This window comes from Ranitomeya variabilis, chromosome 1 (genome assembly GCF_051348905.1).
Source record: "Ranitomeya variabilis isolate aRanVar5 chromosome 1, aRanVar5.hap1, whole genome shotgun sequence".
Taxonomy (NCBI): domain Eukaryota; kingdom Metazoa; phylum Chordata; class Amphibia; order Anura; family Dendrobatidae; genus Ranitomeya; species Ranitomeya variabilis.
This window is the reverse complement of record NC_135232.1, coordinates 335457911-335477419: the sequence shown is the minus strand read 5'-3', so window position 1 is coordinate 335477419 and position 19509 is coordinate 335457911. Positions and strand designations below refer to the sequence as shown.

At 40.2% G+C, this 19509-nt stretch overlaps 2 protein-coding genes and 1 long non-coding RNA gene across 4 annotated transcripts in view; 1 reads left to right on the top strand and 2 right to left on the bottom strand.

Moving 5' to 3' along the window:
* ZFHX2 (zinc finger homeobox 2) overlaps positions 1-15596 on the top strand; it is a 123691-nt gene extending 108095 nt beyond the window's left edge. Inside the window, exon 10 of the mRNA XM_077299291.1 lies at positions 11807-15596. Coding sequence (XP_077155406.1) covers positions 11807-12603 — 797 coding nt within the window. The 3' untranslated portion in view covers positions 12604-15596. The remainder of the gene's footprint in view (positions 1-11806) is intronic.
* LOC143817851 (uncharacterized) overlaps positions 1-16440 on the bottom strand; it is an 86267-nt gene extending 69827 nt beyond the window's left edge. Inside the window, exons 1-2 of the long non-coding RNA XR_013224188.1 lie at positions 16296-16440; positions 1942-2022 (exon numbers count right to left, since the gene is read on the bottom strand). This is a non-coding gene — a long non-coding RNA (uncharacterized LOC143817851). The remainder of the gene's footprint in view (positions 1-1941; positions 2023-16295) is intronic.
* A 945-nt stretch (positions 16441-17385) lies between these two features.
* AP1G2 (adaptor related protein complex 1 subunit gamma 2) overlaps positions 17386-19509 on the bottom strand; it is an 84482-nt gene continuing 82358 nt past the window's right edge. For both annotated transcript variants that reach the window (XM_077299301.1, XM_077299307.1), the window contains exon 22: positions 17386-17879. In XM_077299301.1, coding sequence (XP_077155416.1) covers positions 17778-17879 — 102 coding nt within the window. In that variant the 3' untranslated portion in view covers positions 17386-17777. The remainder of the gene's footprint in view (positions 17880-19509) is intronic.

The window sequence follows — 19509 nt, the reverse complement described above, 5'->3', positions numbered from 1 at the left end:
GTAACCAAGTAATAGCGCGAATTTTAAACAAACAACGCTGCCGGTTCCCTCGCTGAAGTCCCGGCTGCGTCGGAGAGGTGAGTATAGCGATATTTTTTATTTTAATTCTCTCTTTTACACATTTTAACATTAATGTTGTTGCGATACCCGATACCACAAGAGTATCGGAATCCCGGTATCGGAATTCCGATACAGCAAGTATCGGCCGATACCCGATACTTGCAGCATCGGAATGCTCAACACTAGTCACGAGAAAACAATGTCATAATCGCCAAGATCCGTTGAAGCGTTCCAGAGTTAAAACCTCATAAAGGGACAGTGGTTAGAATTGTAAAAATTGGCCTGGTCATTAACGTGCAAACCACCCTTGGGGGTAAAGGGGTTAAACACATACCGCACACGGATGCCATCCGTGTGATGCATCAGTATCACTTGGACGGCCGCCTGTGAAGACGTGCTACAGTAAGTGCTGTTCCACAGCGGCAGGTGCTGAAGCTGGCTCTCATCATTCTTCCCTGCTCTGCTGGCGAATGATGAGAGAATGATGAGAGTTATAATAAAGACCGAACGATGACTGCAGGTGGGGACTTTTGGGACAATTACTCCCATCATCCGACACTTGCTGCCGCTAATAACAGTGACAGCAAGAGCGGATGATCGGGGTATTCCACAGCCACCTCCTGTGATCTAACGAAATAAATGAATGAAAACGATCTTAAGAAATAAATGAATGAAAAACCTGATGTGGGTTCCCCCCTATTTTCTTGAACCAACCAGACAAAACTCACAGCTGGGGGCTGTAACTCTCACCTTTCAGCTTCTGCAAGGTTGGTTATCAAGAATGTGCTGCATGTAGTACACACACGGACACACATATCTCCGGTACCATTTTTTCTGGTACTGGAAATATCAGGACGTGTGAAATCGGCTTAAAAAGAAGTCGCTGCGGACTGGATCGGGCAAGTAAGGTGGGTGAGAAACTGGTTGCTTTTCAATGCTGTGTGGGCAGGCGCATTGTCATGATGAAGCAGTCAGTCCCCCGATCACCACAATTCAGGTTGTTTTTTCTCACTGCCTCATGCAATCGCTTCAGCACTTACAGATAGTAGTGTTGATTCCCTGTATTGCCCTGAATAACAAATTGAACGTGAATGATTCCTTTGATGTCGAAAAAACAAAGCATCAAGGACTTCAAATTTGATTTCACTTGTGCTTTTTTGGTCTGGGTAATGAAGCTGTCTTCCACTGGCTGGACTGCTGTTTTGTTTCAGGCCGTGTTATAGGCGTAACGCCAAGATTCATCCCGTGACAACTTTTGACAAAAAATCAGGGTCACCCCCTTATTTGCTCAAATTAGTCCCCTGCAACTTCTTCTTATTCCCAAGAATGAAGAAAAACCTAAAGGGAAAGCATTTTCAGGATGTAGACAAAGTGAAGAAAAAATAGCTTCACAGTGGAATACCTTTTGGGACAATTGATATCATCTAATGGACAGTATTTTGAAGAGGGTTAATGTTTTCAAGATGTTTTCTTGAATAAAAAAATGGAAATCATTCATTCTCTTTTTATGGGTAGCCTCTTGTATTCCTTCGCTTGTAGTTTCTGAAAGATGTCATAGCTCCCTGACATAGTCTGGGTTCACTAAGAAGCTTTTTCCACTGTGGATTTCTTTTCAAAATAATTTGTAAAGTGATTTTGAGAGTCCTCCTCATGTGCAGGTATGAACCACACATGCTATGGCTGTTACAGTCCACAGCAAGCACTGTACATGGAGCTTCTGTGTTTTGGTTTTGTCCTGCATGGAATGTACGTTGGAAATTATTAACTACACATGGTGCTGTCTTTTGGATGAGGCAGAATTATTTGTCCCCTGCTGTTCCTCTATCTGAACACTTGAGAATAACCTTAATGTATACAGGTTTTCAACTCCATATTACTCACTGTTATGTAGTCATGTGCACTGTGTGAATTATTTCCTATTATGATGATGAGAAAAGTCGATTCTTCTATTACAGCAGTCATCTGTGTGAAACAAGCAGAAATAGTTCTAAATTCTGTATAATAGCTTTGACACATACAGTATATACATTTTAAATTTGTCTACCATAAGTCGGCTTCAAGAAGCTTGTATGGTAGTGGGCCTTAACCATCTAGGCTACTTACCCACAATGAGCTTTTTTATGTTGTAGAATTTCTGCACCAATTATTTATATTAGGTTACTTGCGTTTTTTTTAAATGCGCTTTTTACGATGTAGTTTTTGCTCTTTTTGCGCTTTGCTTTTGACACTTCCTGGTAATTGGCTTTGACAAAACTTTATTGATATACTTAGGTGTGGATTATATGAGTTTTCTTATGTGTTTCCGCCACTGTAACACCCTTAAAACATTTTTGCATTTTTTTATTTGTGCAATTTCCACACCTAATGTAAGTCTGTGGTGAAATTCTGCATAGAAAACTCAGCGTACCTGCAAGAGAAATTGACTTGTTGCGGATTTGAAACACACACCATAGGTCAATTTACACTGAGTAAAATAAATGCACAGTGGGCAGGAGATTTCAATAAATCCCATCCACTTTACTGGAACTGTAACACGCTGCATTTCTGAAAACTATGCAGCGTCAAAAACGCACCAGAAGCTTATCATTGGAACGTAACCTTATAGGTCACGAGCCACTGTAAGGCCAGGTTCACACAAGTGTATAAAAAATTGAATTCAGAAAACTATAAATAATTTACAAGACCATTTACAGTTTCCTATGCTAAAGAATTGCAATCTGTTAATAAAAGATATATGCTATATGCATGGAATTCTTTTTGTTTGCGTAGCCATAAACTTGAGTGACATCCGACACACTGAAGAAACTAGTACATGCTGCAATTTTTTTGTCACACGCAGATTTGGTCCTTAAAAAAATCATTCAACTACACTGCCCCATTAAATAACATCTTTCTGAGTGCGATCTCTTTTTTACGGACATCACTGAACCATACTGTTCATACTCCTTCCCTCAACCAGATTTTAGTTTTGCGTTTTCATATTTTCTCTCCCTTTTTAAATAGTTATAACTTTTCTACTATTGCACTGACATTGATATATGAGGGCTTGTCTTTTGCTAGACAAGAAGTAGTTTTGAATTAGTTAGAAGTAATTAGAAGTAGTCTTGACACCATTCATATTACCCTTTAGAGCAGGGGTGGGGAACCTCAGGCCCCAGGGCCATTTATGACCCTCGATGACCTTTTATCAATCCCCCGAGCGGATTCTCAGGGACCGCATTCTTGGGCAGGGAGGCGTATTTTGATTACAACCAACTCATTAATGTCTTCTTGCTCTGTTATCACACACATACAGTGTTCACTACTGAATACTGAAGGGCATGCAATGAAAGATTACGTCCTGAAACCAGTGCCACACTCAGGATGTACTTTGTGGGGGGAGTTTGTACAGCCCCGAAGGATGATATAAATATCCAAATGGCCCTTGGCAGAGAAAAGATTCCCCACCCCTGCTTTAGAGTAAGGTAAAATGTCTCAAAATATTCTAAGTGCATTAAAAAAAGTGAAAAAAATGAGATTTTTTTATTTTTATGGCATTCATTGTAAAGTAAGAAAGACCCAGAAACATGATTCTCCAGGTCAGTATTATTACAGATTTACCAAACATGTAAATTTTTTTTTAACTATTTTATTAGTTTAACCCCTTTCTGACATCCGTCCCTTTGATGTGGGCTCCAGCAGTGAGCCCACATCTTTCCCGGCACATGTCAGCTGTTTTGAACAGCTGACATGTGCCCGAAACAGCCGCGGGTGAAATCGCGTTCCACCCGCAGCTATTAACCTGTTAAATGGCACTGTCAAACACTTACAGCGGGATTTAACAAGCGCTTCCGGCAAACGCGCCGGAAATCCGCCCACCGGTGACCTCGTCACATGATCGTGGGTCATCGGTGGGCTGGCATGACAACCAGAGGTCTCCACTGCCGACTTGCTGTGAGCACCACCCATTGGTCGGCGATCATAGCAAGTAACTCAGCTACATATAGGCGATCTGATCATCGCCTATATGTAGCTGAGCCAATCGGTTTATGGCAGCTTCTTGTCTCCCATGGAGACTATTGAAGCATGCAAAAAGTGAAAAAAAATGTTTTCAAAATTATAAAAAAAAATATATAAAAGTTCAAATCACCCTCCTTTCGCCCCATTCAAAATAAAACAATAAAAAAATCAAACTGGCACATATTTGGTATCACTGGGTTCAGAATCGCTCGATCTATCAATAAAAAAAAGGATTAATGTGATCGCTAAACGGCGTAGCAAGAAAAAAAGTCAAAATGCCCAAATTACATTTTTTTGGTGGCCGCGACATTGCATTAAAATGCAATAACGGGCGTCCAAAAGAACATATCTGCACCAACATGGTATCATTAAAAACACCAGCTCTGCACGCAAAAAATATGCCCTCACCCAACCCAAGATCATGAAAAATGGAGACGCTACATGTATCAGAAAATGACACAGTAGTTTTTTTTTTCTTTTTTAACAAACTTTGGAATTTTTTTTCACCACTTAGATAAAAAAGAATGTAGACATGTTTGGTGTTTATGAACTCGTAATAACCTGGAGAATCATAATGGCAGGTCCGGTTTAGCATTTAGTGAACCTAGTAAAAAAGCCAAATAAAAAACCACTGTGGGATTCCACTTTTTTATCAATTTCACCGCACTTGGATTTTTTTTTTCCCATTTTCTAGTACACAACATGGTAAATCCAATGGTGTCGTTCAAAAGTACAACTTGTCCTGCAAAAAACAAGCCCTTACACAGCCATATTGATGGAAAAAAATAAAAAGTTATGGCTCTGGGAAGAAGGGGAGCAAAAAACGAAACCGCAAAAATGAAAATACCTCTGGGGGGTTAAGGGGTTAAATAAAAACACAATTTTGAAAAAAAAATGTGTTTTGTCGCCATTTTTCCAAGACTTTCCATAACTTTTTGTATTATTATTTATTTCATTACTGCATCAACCAAAAAAAGCAATTGCAGTGTTTTCATTCTTTTTTTCTCATTATGGAAGGTACTGATCGACTTATATAGTGTTTTGATAGATTGAATTTTTCTGGATGCAGCAGTAACAAATGTCTTTATAGTTATTTTTGTTTTTTTGCATTCCTTTATTGTTAACTGGGGAAAAGAGGGATGATTTATTTTTTTTATAAATATATATTTTTTTAAATTTCTACTTTTTACATCCCTTAGGGGACTTGAACCTGTGATCATCTGATCACCTGTGTACTATATACATCAATACCACAAAATGTATATAGTGAAAATAACAGTTCCTATGAGGCCTAGCCACAGGCTAGAGGTCACAGAAGAGATCACATGATAAGTATGGGAGTGATCAGCTAAACTCCGGCTGTCATAGGAACCCATCGGTTTTCTGTGGTAACTCTGTAGGTTAATAGCAGCGAACGGTGTGTGTGTGCCGATCACTTCAGTGAAGAGTTGGATGCCAGATATGCATATAATATAGTTGACATCTGCCAAGTATGCAGTGAGCTCTGCCTTTTAATACATGAAATGTTAAGGGGTTAAAGAGGACCTGTCCCTTTCTCCAAAAAATTGAGTTCAACAAAAAATCCCTGAGCTCCCCCCAAATCTGCCATTATTTTCCTTTTTGCACTGCATCACTCCATTGCAAAGATATTCATGTGTTGCTATTGGAGCATAGATGTGACAGCGCCCTTCCAGAACATTACCATCATGAGGCTGGGGTCAGATGAGCGTATGAAAAATTGTCCAATTTACATCTAGAAAGAAAAACACGATTTGCATCCATATTGTCATCAGTGCTCTATCTGTATGTTATCTGTGTGTCCGTATTGAGTAGAATTATATCAGTTTGTGAACCAATCTATCAACCAGTAGACCCTACATGAATAGGTAGATTCAGAAACTGGATGCATAGCCAAGCAGTTTTATTCTGAAAATGTGTACAATAATTGTTGTATGTTTTATACTGTATAAGCCCAAACTAAAAAATATATACCCCTACAGAAATGGTGAGAAAAAAAATGCTACTGGGAATTTGTCAGGAAGAACACTGGAGAGATTATGTAGATCCCAGCGCTGCCCCTAATTTGTCAAAGAACCCACAGAGGAAATAACACAGAGCTCATGACTGGTACCAGTTTGTCAAGTAACAACATTCTGCTGCCTCCAGTCGTCAGGACAATCAGATGCAATTGATTGACGAGGGATGGACGAGGCTGCGGCTGTTTTCAGTACTAGGCCAGTTATTGGGGAACTCACAATGAGCATATAGTATTTACACATCTGATTCCATCTCATGGAAAATATATAGATACCCTGTTACATATACTGCAAAACTCCACAATAACAAAATGAACTTACTGGCACCACCAACCTTTGGAAACCCGTTATAGGTAGATAGATTACACTGGTCAACAGCATTTTTGGTGCCAAAGATATTTCATCGAATTTAGGGTATTTTTGGGGTGCTGATTCTGAATATGTCATCAGTTTTGCCAGATTGGCTCAAGTTTTTGAGATTTTTGGTATCTTATTTATAGCACTTGTTGGTAAATGCGACGCATCATCTCATTAATTTCTTTGGATTAGTACTTGAACTGAGCAGTTCTCAATATAGTTTTGTGTTAATTAGTGTTCTAAAAGTTTGTTCATAGCTTGATTTTTGCACTAACTTTATGTTGTTGTCTGTTTTCCAGTGAAAAGCATGAACTCATCAAGAAGAAGTTGTCTTAACGATCCAGACTCATTCTGTTACATTTGTGGTGAATACACACTGCCAAAACATAGAAGAAACATAACAGACTTCGTAAAAAAAGTGTATTTTGCCTATTTTGGGGTTATGCTTGGGGACCAAGACAAGTTTTGGGCACCACACATAGTGTGCAAAGCATGTATCGAATTATTACGAAAATGGAGCAAAGGACAAAGAAAAAGCTTCAAATTTGGTGTTCCAATGGTGTGGAGAGAGCCAAAAAATCATCATGATGACTGCTATTTATGGTAAACACAGGTACAGGCACATCTTCACAATGAGGGACAGGCCTTCTTGCAGATTCCATGTTACTCCCATTTTCGTTTCTTATGCTTATTGAATCCTTGCACTTGCACTGCACAGAAATAACAGTCATCATGATGATTTTTTGGCTCTCTCCACACCATTGGAACACCAAATTTGAAGCTTTTTCTTTGTCCTTTGCTCCATTTTCGTAATAATTCGATACATGCTTTGCACACTATGTGTGGTGCCCAAAACTTGTCTTGGTCCCCAAGCATAACCCCAAAATAGGCAAAATACACTTTTTTTTACGAAGTCTGTTATGTTTCTTCTATGTTTTGGCAGTGTGTATTCACCACAAATGTAACAGAATGAGTCTGGATCGTTAAGACAACTTCTTCTTGATGAGTTCATGCTTTTCACTGGAAAACAGACAACAACATAAAGTTAGTGCAAAAATCAAGCTATGAACCAACTTTTAGAACACTAATTAACACAAAACTATATTGAGAACTGCTCAGTTCAAGTACTAATCCAAAGAAATTAATGAGATGATGCGTCGCATTTACCAACAAGTGCTATAAATAAGATACCAAAAATCTCAAAAACTTGAGCCAATCTGGCAAAACTGATAGCATATTCAGAATCAGCACCCCAAAAATACCCCATATTCATTTAAATATTTTGGACACCAGAAAAAAAATTTTTTTTTGTTGACCTGTGTTATTGATTCAATGGTGTGGTTTACAGAGCAAAAGGAACAGAGCTATTGCATTTTTTATATTTAATCCAAAAAGTAGGCAGTGTTTATAAAAAAATATGCAAAGATGATACAAAATGGGAAGAAAACAATACATTATGTACAATCACAGATAAACAATAAATCTACTAAATCTGATGTTGCAGGGTTGGCACTGGCTTTTATGAAAAGGAGCTCTCATCTTTGGAAATGGACAGAACTACAGTGAACTGTATTTCCCAAGACTAGCAAATATTATAGTTCAGTATTTGCTTTTAATTAACACATGTCATGCCCACATACCTCCCTTCCTGTGACTTATAACATGGCTGGTTATCACGTTGTCATATTGTCATTCCTCTGCCCGATAGTAATTTGTGTTACCTTAACAGCCCTATAACATAAGGCAATGCGTTATGCTCACCACTTTGTCAAGACTCTGAAAATATTACTTTCATAACTGATTAAAAAAAACAATGTTCATAACTTGAAAGGAATAAAGAAGCACCCATCACTGCTTGCAGTTCTGTGCAGTTAGGGAAGCAAGGGCCATAAATCTGATACCTCTCGCATGCTTAGGCATGCGGGAGTGGAGGGGGGGATTTGTATCTGTGATCTATCAGATGACCACCTTTATATACTTGTTTGCAGGAGTGGTAGGTAGGGGGTCTCAGCTGCAGTCAAGGTTCATCTGGAGATCATGGAGCTAGACTTGTTCCATTCAATCCACACTTCAATGTTAATATGAGAACTCCATAGATTTTATAATTATCTCTATAACAGTATTGATATAAAAATATACTTTATTGATACAGATAAATAAGGATTAAAAATGTGTCAAAACAGCAATATGGCAACATCACCAAAATGAAAAGCCATTCATTTTGTCTATTATGTCATTATGTCTATTCAGTTATTTAAAGGGTTTGTGCCTCCAGAAAGAATACATTTAACTAAGCAGCAAACGTGGAAATAAATGGTTTTGTAATTTACAGTTTTTAAAAAATGATGCTCCGTTTAAAATATAACAATCTTTTATCTTGTGAAGTATGCCCCCTGGGCAAGCTTTATCTTCTGCAAGCATTATCCGTCCTCTCAGTGGCCGATCAGCTGGCCGAGCATGCGCAGTTCCTGTCAACATAAAAAAGTTCCCCCACCTCACCACCGCCAGTGTGCACAACATATGTAAGACTCTCCCCGCACTCACACAGGTCTGACAGCGTGTGCCGGATTCGGATTGCTGAGAATCGCTGAAACGTGCAGTGATTTTGTCCCCTGCGCTTACACAGGTCTGACCTCTGGGTAAGATAGTTCTGCTTCACATGCGTGTGGTCAGAACTCTGTGAGCGCGATGGCAGACAGACTTCCCACGCTCACACAGCTCTGACCACGCTCATGTGTAGCAGAACGATCTCACATACGTTAGGTTCTTACTCTGAATTTTATGGTGAGGATGCAGGAGAGGTTTTCTTCTGATGACTCTTCCATGAAGGCCATATTTGTGCACATGTCTCTGAACAGTAGTACAATGTAGAACAGCTCCAGAGTCTGCTAAATCTTTCTGAAGGTCTTTGGCAGTCAAGGAGGGTTCTGATTTGCCTCTCTAGCAATCCTATGAGCAGCTCCCAAAGAAATTTTGCTTGGCATTTGCAGACCTTATCTTGACCTCCACTGTTCCTGTTAACTGCCATTTCTTAATTACATTTTGAACTTAGGAAAGGGCAACTTGAAAACGCTTTGCCATCTTCTTTTGCTTTGTGGGCCTCCACCATTTTCATTTTCAGAGCGCTAGGCAGCTACTTGGAAGAACTCGTGGCTGCTTTTTTGCCACAAGGTTAGAGGAGGCTGGGTTTTTATAAAGCTGCAAAATTTGCATCACCAGGCCTTTCCTAACGATGTTAGTGAACAAGCCATAGCCCTAACAGGTTAATTAAGGTCTGAAACCTTGGTCACTTACCTGAGGTAAAATATATGATTTTTCACTTATCTGAGCACACAAATCTCCAAGGGTGTCCAATCTTTTGCATCAGACCATTTTCCTTTTTGTAATTTTTAAAATGTAAAAAATTACAATATAATTACCTTTTTTGCTTAAATTACAAAGGAAATGTGTCATCTTTAACTTTATGCCCTTTAGAGATCATTTCATCTTCAACTTGCTTAACTGTTCACAATAACAGTAATTCTGACCAGAGGTGCCCAATCTATTACATGCCACTGTATATCAGCACCAAATAAGTATTGTGAAAAATCTCACTTCTTTGATCTGACCCCCAATATCACAGGTGAGGGGGTGAGGGTTAATAAACGTAACACAGCCTCCTTTCAGTATCCAAACCTTTCCACTGCTAACACAGACCAGCTTTACTACTGACAATATATGAAACCTATACTCAAACTTTTTTTTTGAAGTCTGGTCATAATGCAGAATATTTCAACTCACTGGTAGTTTACAGTCATTATTAACATCAGCAGCGTGATACAACAAAGAACTTGGTGAAGAACAAAGACAATAATTTTTCAAGTAATCAATATATAGTTCTAACAGAAATGACTTTAATATATGACATTACTATTTATATTATATGCACGCCATAAAAACATTTCCATCCAACATGTAATTCCACATGGATTTAACCAGGGCTTCCGGCCATCGGGCCGGAAATGAGCGCATCGCCGTCCCCTGTCACATGATCGGGGGTCAGCGATGCATCTGCATAGTAACCATAGAGGTCCTTGAGACCTCTATGGTTACTGATGCCGGTTTGCTGTGAGCGCCACCCTGTGGTCAACGCTCATACCAAGCCTGCAATTCAGCTACATAGCAGCAATCTGATGTAGCTGAGTCGATCTAGTTGTGCCAGCTTCTAGCCTCCCATGGAGGCTATTGAAGCATGGCAAAAGTTAAAAAAAAAAAAGTTAAAAAAAGTGACAAAAATAAAAAAATATAAAAGTTTAAATCACCCCCCTTTCACCCCATTCAAAATGACCACAGGGTGGCGCTCACAGCAAACCGGCATCAGTAACCATAGAGGTCTCAAGGACCTCTATGGTTACTATGCAGATGCATCGCTGACCCCCGATCATGTGACAGGGGACGGCCCGATGGCCAGAAGCCCTGGTTAAATGCCGCTGTCAGCGTTTGACAGCAGCATTTAACTAGTTAATAGCGGCAGGTGAATCGCGATTCCACCCGTCGCTATTGTGGGCACATGTCAGCTGTTCAAAACAGCTGACATGTCCCGGCTTTGATGCGGGCTCACCACATTTTTTAAAATAATTGGTAATATTGAATAATTACATTATTTGCAAAGTTGCCAGTTTTTTATCCAAGGGCAATTTATGGTTTGTCAACTGAAATATTCCATTTTTTTTTCTGCATTTAAACATATTTTTAATCAGCTATCTAAAATGCCTAGGATAATCTAAATTGATATTCCATGTTCAGACAATCAAATCTATTCATTTAAAAACTAATTACCGTATATGCTGTTTCAGTATATAAGAAGGCTTTAGTTGCTTGAAGCAGATTATCATTTTAATACAGTATAAACTAAGGGTCCAAAATTAATAAATTGTTCATTAATATGAGATATAAGAATAATACAGCAAGACCAAGCTTGATGGACTTGTTCGTATATGGCCAGCTAACACTACAGATTTTACCAGTTTCGCTTGGGTGCCTATTGTAGACATTTGCAGTTGTGAGACGGTAGCGAATATGAAGTCTTAATTTGGAACCACTGTTCCATTAAAGCCTTTTGGCATTAAAAATGGCTTGGCAAAAGATGAAGCTTTAAGGATTATGTTGGAGAACTACGCTCTAATATTAGTTCACAAAGTCTTTATTACACATTCAATGAGTGCTTCTGCAAGACTGATACTAAGGAAATCTCCATCTTTGTATAACTTTATTACATTTGCCACCATTACTTTTTATCCTCCACGTTTTCAGATGATTATTATTTATACCAGTATGACTCATTCCACTAATCATGGTTTTCTCTCTTATCTTAGGCCCTCCTCCAAGCCTCATCGGGATGACTTCTACTGTACCTCCTGCTCTACTTCCCCGTGCAACACCATCTGCCCCCACTTCTTCACACACTACCATTGATACCACTAAAGAGTCATCACAACCTGCAATGACCCCTGAGACTTTTGGTCACTCACCTCTAAAGGCTGCCCCTCTCATGGGGGCTCCCTTTATGCCTTTTTCACTTGCTCCAGCTGCCACTCCCTTGTTCACCCCCCAGATACAAGGCCCATATTTTCAACAGCTATATGGATTAAAGAAACGTCTATTTCCAATTAACCCAGTGATTCCCCACACTCTCCTAGGGCTGCTCCCGGCACCCCTTAAATTGGCTCCTGAGGCAACATCATTCCGTAAGCCAGAGCCTTCACAGACGAAAGCTTCAAGTGAAAGTGGGGGTCAGGAACCTACACTGGGAGAAGAAAGTGTGGAACGAGATGATGACTTAGAAGATGAAGATATTCCAATGGTGGATGTGGCAATTAGGTACCAGTGCCAACGCTGCAAGACCTCTTATGATGAAGAGGGAGAAGCTGAAGCTCATCAACGTTCAGGCTGTTACACTGACCCTCCACCGCATCCTCCACCTTTTAGAGTGAGGGTCTGTACCTATCACTGCCTCTCCTGCCAAGTACTACTGCAGGGTCCCGCAGCTCGAAGCCAACATCTGAGGTCACAGCAGCACCGTGCACAAAGTGCATGCAGTGATGGAGCATCCTCTGCAATACCTCAACTCAGGCCAAAGAGTGCTGCTACCTCTGTGCTCATGGCTTTATAGAGACACTCTATTGCTGTCTCATACTTCAGCTTTGAGGTTGTCTATCTATTTTATTTCACTTCTTGTGTATGTTTCATTTACCTCCTAGAGTGTTCATGTGACTTCCCTTTTTGTGATTGTCTCCCTACTTGTGTCTGTCTGTTACAAATGAAGCATTCCCTCACTCAAGATTGCTTCCTTGCCCTTTAACCTGCTGGAGGGACACTTACCCTACTTTCATGACTGTCTCCCCCAGCTTGTATGTGCGTCTCTCCAGCAGGTACGTATACACAAAGAAATACATCATAACACAGGCCAAAAAGAAAATGAAAAAACCCTTAAACCTCTGCATAGAAATACTGAGAACCCAAAGCTTTTCTGGATTTTCTGAACCTGGTGCCAAAACAAGAGTGACCTCCCCCTGTCTATAAACTCTTTACCCAAACTCCCTGACTTGGGGAATGGTAATGAACAATAAACCAATGAACAGGGGGAGGGAAAAAAAAAAACTAAATATAACCAAAAGTTCCAAGACTTATGGAACCAAACAAGAGGCGATGCCCGTCTCCTGTCACACATGCATGTACACATGTGTGTACATGGAGATTTTGGGAGTTTTATTTCAATATGGAATACAGCACCTCTCAACCAGTGACTTGAACTTTGTAATACTTAGGGGTGTTAACACCACTCCATGAACTCTCGCTGTGATGCTTTAACCATTTGTGGAGGGGACAAGGGAAGGGCTTTATCTCTCTGGGGAGGGTTATGGGGGGAGGGACATTTTTCACTCTCTTGCTCCCCTGTATCGCTCTCCCCATACCTCACTCTTAATGTTTTAAGCTTGGGGATTTTTGGGGGGATGGGGAGGGAAGGATTGGGATATTAAACCACCAAACAACGAAACACAAGTAAAATACTAAATACAAAAATAATTACCTTTTAAATCCAAAGTTACAGAAAATATTTACACCAAAAAAAAAGTGGATGGAAAGATTGGTATCTGAAATGGACGATGATTTGTTTTATGGGTTACAGAAAATGCTGTGTCACTACGTTTAGTTCATCACTCAGAGAAGCATGGCATCTACATAGGTAAACAGGCATGTGTTTGGTATGGACTCCTCTGTCATCTGAATAGTCTAGCTTGGATACTAACACATATTCTAAAACAAAATCTATACATCTTTTCTCATATTTTCTACATTCCCTGATTTATCCCAAGTCTTCCGTATGTAGTATAATCTTTTTAATCATTACTTTCCCTCTCTCCGAGCACATAACTAAAGCAACCTGTAGGCCTCCAGCTGTTGTGGACTTGTAGAGGTGCACATATGCAGTAGCTATAAATTGGCTGTACCTGTCGCTTTCATTGAGACTGGTCCACTATCTTATGTGTATGGGTCTGTCATGACAATTCCCCTATAGTATATGTTTAGGGAACAACTAATTTTTAACAGGCTTGTTTCTCTGTTGCCACCAGAGACAAGCCCTTGCCAGAAAATTTTGGTAGCTGCCTCTACCTTTTCATGCTTGGCATGTTTATGGGGGGGTCCAAAGAAGTAACTATCAGCCAAACAAGCTTTTAGCTTAAGGTGTTTGGATACCTTAAGGATTTGAAAGAAAAGAAACATTTACCTTGACCACTTTCATTATACATTAAAATATGATCTTAAAAATGAGCATGGACATTATATAATGGTTTGCAAGTTTACATTAACAAGCCGAAAAGCATACTCACTTCTCCATAAGATACAGATATGCAATAAAAACCATATAGAAACTTTTTTAATATATATTGCTGCCATAAACACATTTTGTAGTTTTTGCCCTTGTGCTATCTATTAGTCCCTTCCACAATACCAAACCTCTAGGTGCGCCACAGCTGTAGAACCTTAGGATGCTTTCAATTCTGCATTCTCATTGGTTATCGTAACCAGTCTTTATTAAACTGTTTGCATCCATCCGATATCACACACGTCCTTTACATTTCCTGCTAGCCACCATATTCGCCTTTTCATATGTCCTTGGAATAGCTTGCCTTTGCACCATCATTTTCTCTTGCCAATGGCGTCTCTAGTTATATGATCCCCCTTCCTCTCACAGGAATGATAGAAGCCCTAACGCAGCAAGCTCCCTCTAAGCACATCGGTTTACAACTACTTGTACATATTACAATCAACTAGAATTTTTTTATATGGTCATTCTTATATCCCTCCAATTCATTTAGTTGTCCTCAGTGGCCTATAAACAGCCAAAGACCAGTTGTGGTATCCACCAATAACAGAGAAATTAATTTACAACATGTAGAAATCATAGATAAAAATAAAAAAATCCCTATTTATACCCATGTTATGGCTATTGAAAAACAAGTCACGTTATCCCATAATCACAGGGTTGCTATCAACCTAAACAAAGCACAGGACACGAGAGGATCTCCGACAATGCGCAAAGCCTGCAGTAGACTGCTCGAGGAACGTTCTTAGCTGCTCGTCCTTTGCAGATTTTTCAGTGCAATTCTCAAGTCCCTATTTCATGTAAATGCATAAATATCTTTTAAAAATTAAACTGTCAAGCACTAATACATTAGGAAGCCAACCAGTTCACCGATGTCATTACTATTTATTATTGCAGACTGAACATATTAAACTTTAAGACCGCATAATATGGTGACAGAAGTACTGGAGTTCCAAAGGTTTCTTTGAATTGATTGATGTTTGGCTGATGTGATATTGAGCAAATGCTGTTTGCTGTACACTGCCACATTATGAAATATGATGGAATGATGGCTTTAAAAATGAGCTTTTTCACTTTTTAAAATTTTAGTGGAGACCCCCATCAAGTGAAAATGATGAAGATTTCTCGTGGTTTTCACTTGCTGTGTGCATGCGTTGAAAATTTGTGGCTGAATATGATGGTCTTAAATAAATATACCTTTACTTGCCTAGCAAATTTGACAAACTTTAAGTAATGTGCTGAAGCATCAAATAAATTCTAGTAATACTTCACGTAAATGGCACATGCGTAGAGTTTATTTCTACAAAAATGTATAGATTCTTTTCCTCCCTAAAACCTATGTCTGATTCTTTTGTCCCACCAGCTGTCAAACACTTAAGCATCCAGTGACCTATTAATATCAATCTTACCTGCTGATTGTCTTTCTTTAATTTTTCCCCCAAATTAAATGAGTACTGTTAAATATAAAGGTTATAACACTACAGGATACACAAAGGGTGGCACAGAATGGGCCTTGGATTTACTTAATGCCTTCGTAGATCCTGCCAGTTATATAATTTAACATAGCCAGGATTGGTATACTAACCAAACATTCTAACTAGTACCAAAGCCGTAAATCTGACCTTCAAAGAGCACATCATGCCAGCTTAGTATAGGATATAGCCCATGCTCTTCCTGTATCTTTTAGCCTGTCTAGTGACCAGCTGCTCACCTAACATGGATTGTCGCATGCAAAGAGTTTGAGGATTTCCTCAGAGTGATGTATAAATGGTTAAAAAACTATAAAAATCTAAACTTAAAATGTCAATTTGGTGTTTGTGTGTTTTGTAAATCATTATGTCTACAATAAATTGACAACAGGACGTTGTCTCTCCTTCAAGCCATACGGGTATAGATTCAGAATATATCAAGCCTTTACCTCCCTATGTGCGGTTATAATGATGCATTGTTATTTTTTGGAGTCAGGTCTGTCTCACCGTTATCTGGAGGCCTCTGGTATCCTTCCACCGTCATTTCCAATACGGCCATTGTTGAGTAGCTCTTGATGGTCTTCTTGGGCATGGTAGAATTTCGTTTGGCTTAGCCATTGTTGCTGAAACGCTAGGGTGTATTATGGCAGGACTAGACGAAAGCACCCAATAGCACATATGCATGCCAAGCGACTCGTACATATGTACCAACATCAAGCACTCCGGGAGCAGGAGCAATTAACACTCGTAAGATCAGTAAAATGAATTGGCGTGCCATCCTCTTCTTTTCTCGTACCATGTCCTGTCATATCCATGCACGCTAGCTCTTTTACACTCGGTTTCATGCATACTGTTTACGGCACAATGATAAGTACCAGGTGCCATCTCCAAGGGGGCCGCGTCTGTGCCAGCTTCTTCGCCAACGTCTGTAGCTGTGCCAACTCTCGCTATCTGCCTCTTTCTGCCCATCTCTTTCTATGTATATCTCACGCTGTGTATTTCTCTGCCCCACACTCTCTCTGCCAAGCTCTCTGCCCAGATATGCGCACACAGGGCACAGACAAACAGATGCAAATGCATGAACACGCACACAGATGGCCAGTGCCCACAGCTGCCAGCTCACACCTCGGGGAGCAGAAGTGGGTGAGTTGGTGGGGGTGAAATATATACGATTGGATATTGGTGGGAGGGTAGAGAAGATGCTGATTTTTCGATGGCGGATGCATCTGCTACTCTGCGCACTCTCCCTCCTTCGTCACTGCGCTCTCTCTCACTGTTGTCTCTTGCAGTCTGTCATCTTGAAGGGGGCAGGTACAGGCTGGCTCGGTGCCACTCACATGAACCCCCCCACATCACCGCTGGCTGCTCCCCCCTTACACACTATTTCAGGCAACCCCCTCATCATCACTACACAGCATTAATTAGCCGGAGAATTCATTATACTCGCAAATCCTAATTAACACAAACAGCCTAAAGGGAATTGGCAAATCTGTAAACGGCGAATTAAAGGGTTAACCATTTCTGTATTTTTATGTTGCTCTAATGGGATTTCTTCTGTCTTCATACTGAAGCTATGATACATGTTTTGAGTGCCTTAGTGTAGAGACTGGTACAGTATTAAGCAACACTGGAATAGTGGGAAGGAAGCAAGGTTAGAAATAAAGTCAAGGTAGAATGATGCCACCTAGAGGTGGAAAATAGCATGTCTGGTCTTTAAAGGAATTTTATTACAATATCTTTCGAATATCCTTCCTCACTCTTTACAGGTTCACACTTAGTGATATTTCATGTGCGTGTTCTAAGCTGTAGCTGTGTAACTCTATCCTGTAAGCATCACACATATATAGAAACTGCCACCTTCCTTGGCTTCCAGTTATTACGTATCTGCTGAGTGTAACACATTAGTCGGTTTATTTTCTTTTTCCATCATTCAGAAAAACTCTGTGATGTCTCTGGCACTATCCGAGTGTCCATGCAAACCCGACCATGTCACTGCCATGCTTCTGCAGGAAAGTTGTTCAGTTCAGATATTTCTTGAACTAGATGTCCATTATGTGTAAAAGACAACCGTAGCCGCATACGTAAAGGTACCTAAAAGATGATACATTATTATAAGAAAATCCAAAATTGGGATACTGTGTCCGAACTTTGACAAATTAAAGGCATCTTTAAACTGAATGCTCAGAGGTGTCACGTTTCATTAAACCTTAGATGTTTTTGTCATATTTCTTTATAAATAGCTGTAGCATTTTAGATTTAATAAGTTAAATCGTGATAACAATTCCAAAAGGGATGTACCCTTCCCCCATTGGGCGCATTTTGGTCACTGAGGTCACTGGTGTGATATTTGTACTTTCTACGTACAGTCCCTACATAGATGTACCCCTCCCCCATTGGGTACATTTTGGTCACTGAGGTCACTGGTGTGCTATCTGTACCCTCTACCAACAGTCCCTACATGGACCTATCTTCCCCCATTGGGTACAATTTGATCACTGAGATCACTGGTGTGCTATCTGTACTCTCTTCCAACAATCCCTACAGCGATGTACCCTGTTCCCAATTGGGTACATTTTGGTCACTGAGGTCACTGGTGTGCTATCTGTACTCTCTTCCAACAATCCCTACAGTGATGTACCCTGCTACTGTAGAGATCAGATTGAAGAATCCATTTTGTTTTTCTTTACAGAGATGTCTGGTTCATATGAGCAAACTTGAGCAGAATAGACATTTTCCTTTTATGGACGCATACCTTCTTGTTATTGTGACCTTTGACCTACATTCCAGAAGTTGGACGTGACCAGCAGAATAGATATTCTTTTGTTAGAGAATATGAGCCCTTGTACGCATGTCTGTAAATGCTTATCTCATTCCTATATAAACAGGAGGGGTGAGCCCAGTGAGTCAGAGGCGAGCTCCTGAGCGATCCCTGCATATGAATACACATCTCTTGTGCTGTGTGTTATTACTTGGATCTCTCTACATCAGAAAGCCGGGGACGGATGAGGACTCAACAATTCTGGCGCCTGAACAGGGACCTGAGGAGAGAGTGTTTGCTCGAGATTTACCTGCGGATACGGACAACGGAGATCTGGGATAATGGACGGCAAATGAACTGAAATACCTGGCCAGGTAAGAGACATTATTAGTTCTCTTTTATCTGCCCTGTATTATCCGAAAGATCTCTATGAGCCGTGTCACGCTGGGTTAGTCTAGTAGTGAGTAGATACCTATAAAACTCGGGTTACCATATTGTATAGACTTATGAGTCCTGTCCCTGGCAGTGTGTGAACAGTGTGTGAACAGTGTGTGAACAGTGTGTGAACAGTGTGAAGGTTGTGACATGTGTTGTGAAAGAAGAATAGAAGTACGTAGAACAATAAGCCACGATTGTTAGAACAAGGTTATTGGTGAAGTCAGCCTAACTGGGTTATGAGGTAGCGTCCTTCTGGGAGACCTCCGCCCATGCTTGACTCTCCTATAGAACTTGTTTCTACATTCCCTGGATAAGGTGTGATAGAATGAGCCCAGGACGCGGTTTTCATGAGCCTGGGACAAGTATGCTAACTGACACAGAAAGTTTTGTGATCTGTATGGTGTTGCTGGGTCTGTGTGCATAATAGCACTTAAGTACGTCCTGCATATTAGAAGAAACAGAGCAGACAAGCCCTTCAATATTTTAGCTCCCTAGGAGAGAAGGCAACGAGACGCCACCAACAGA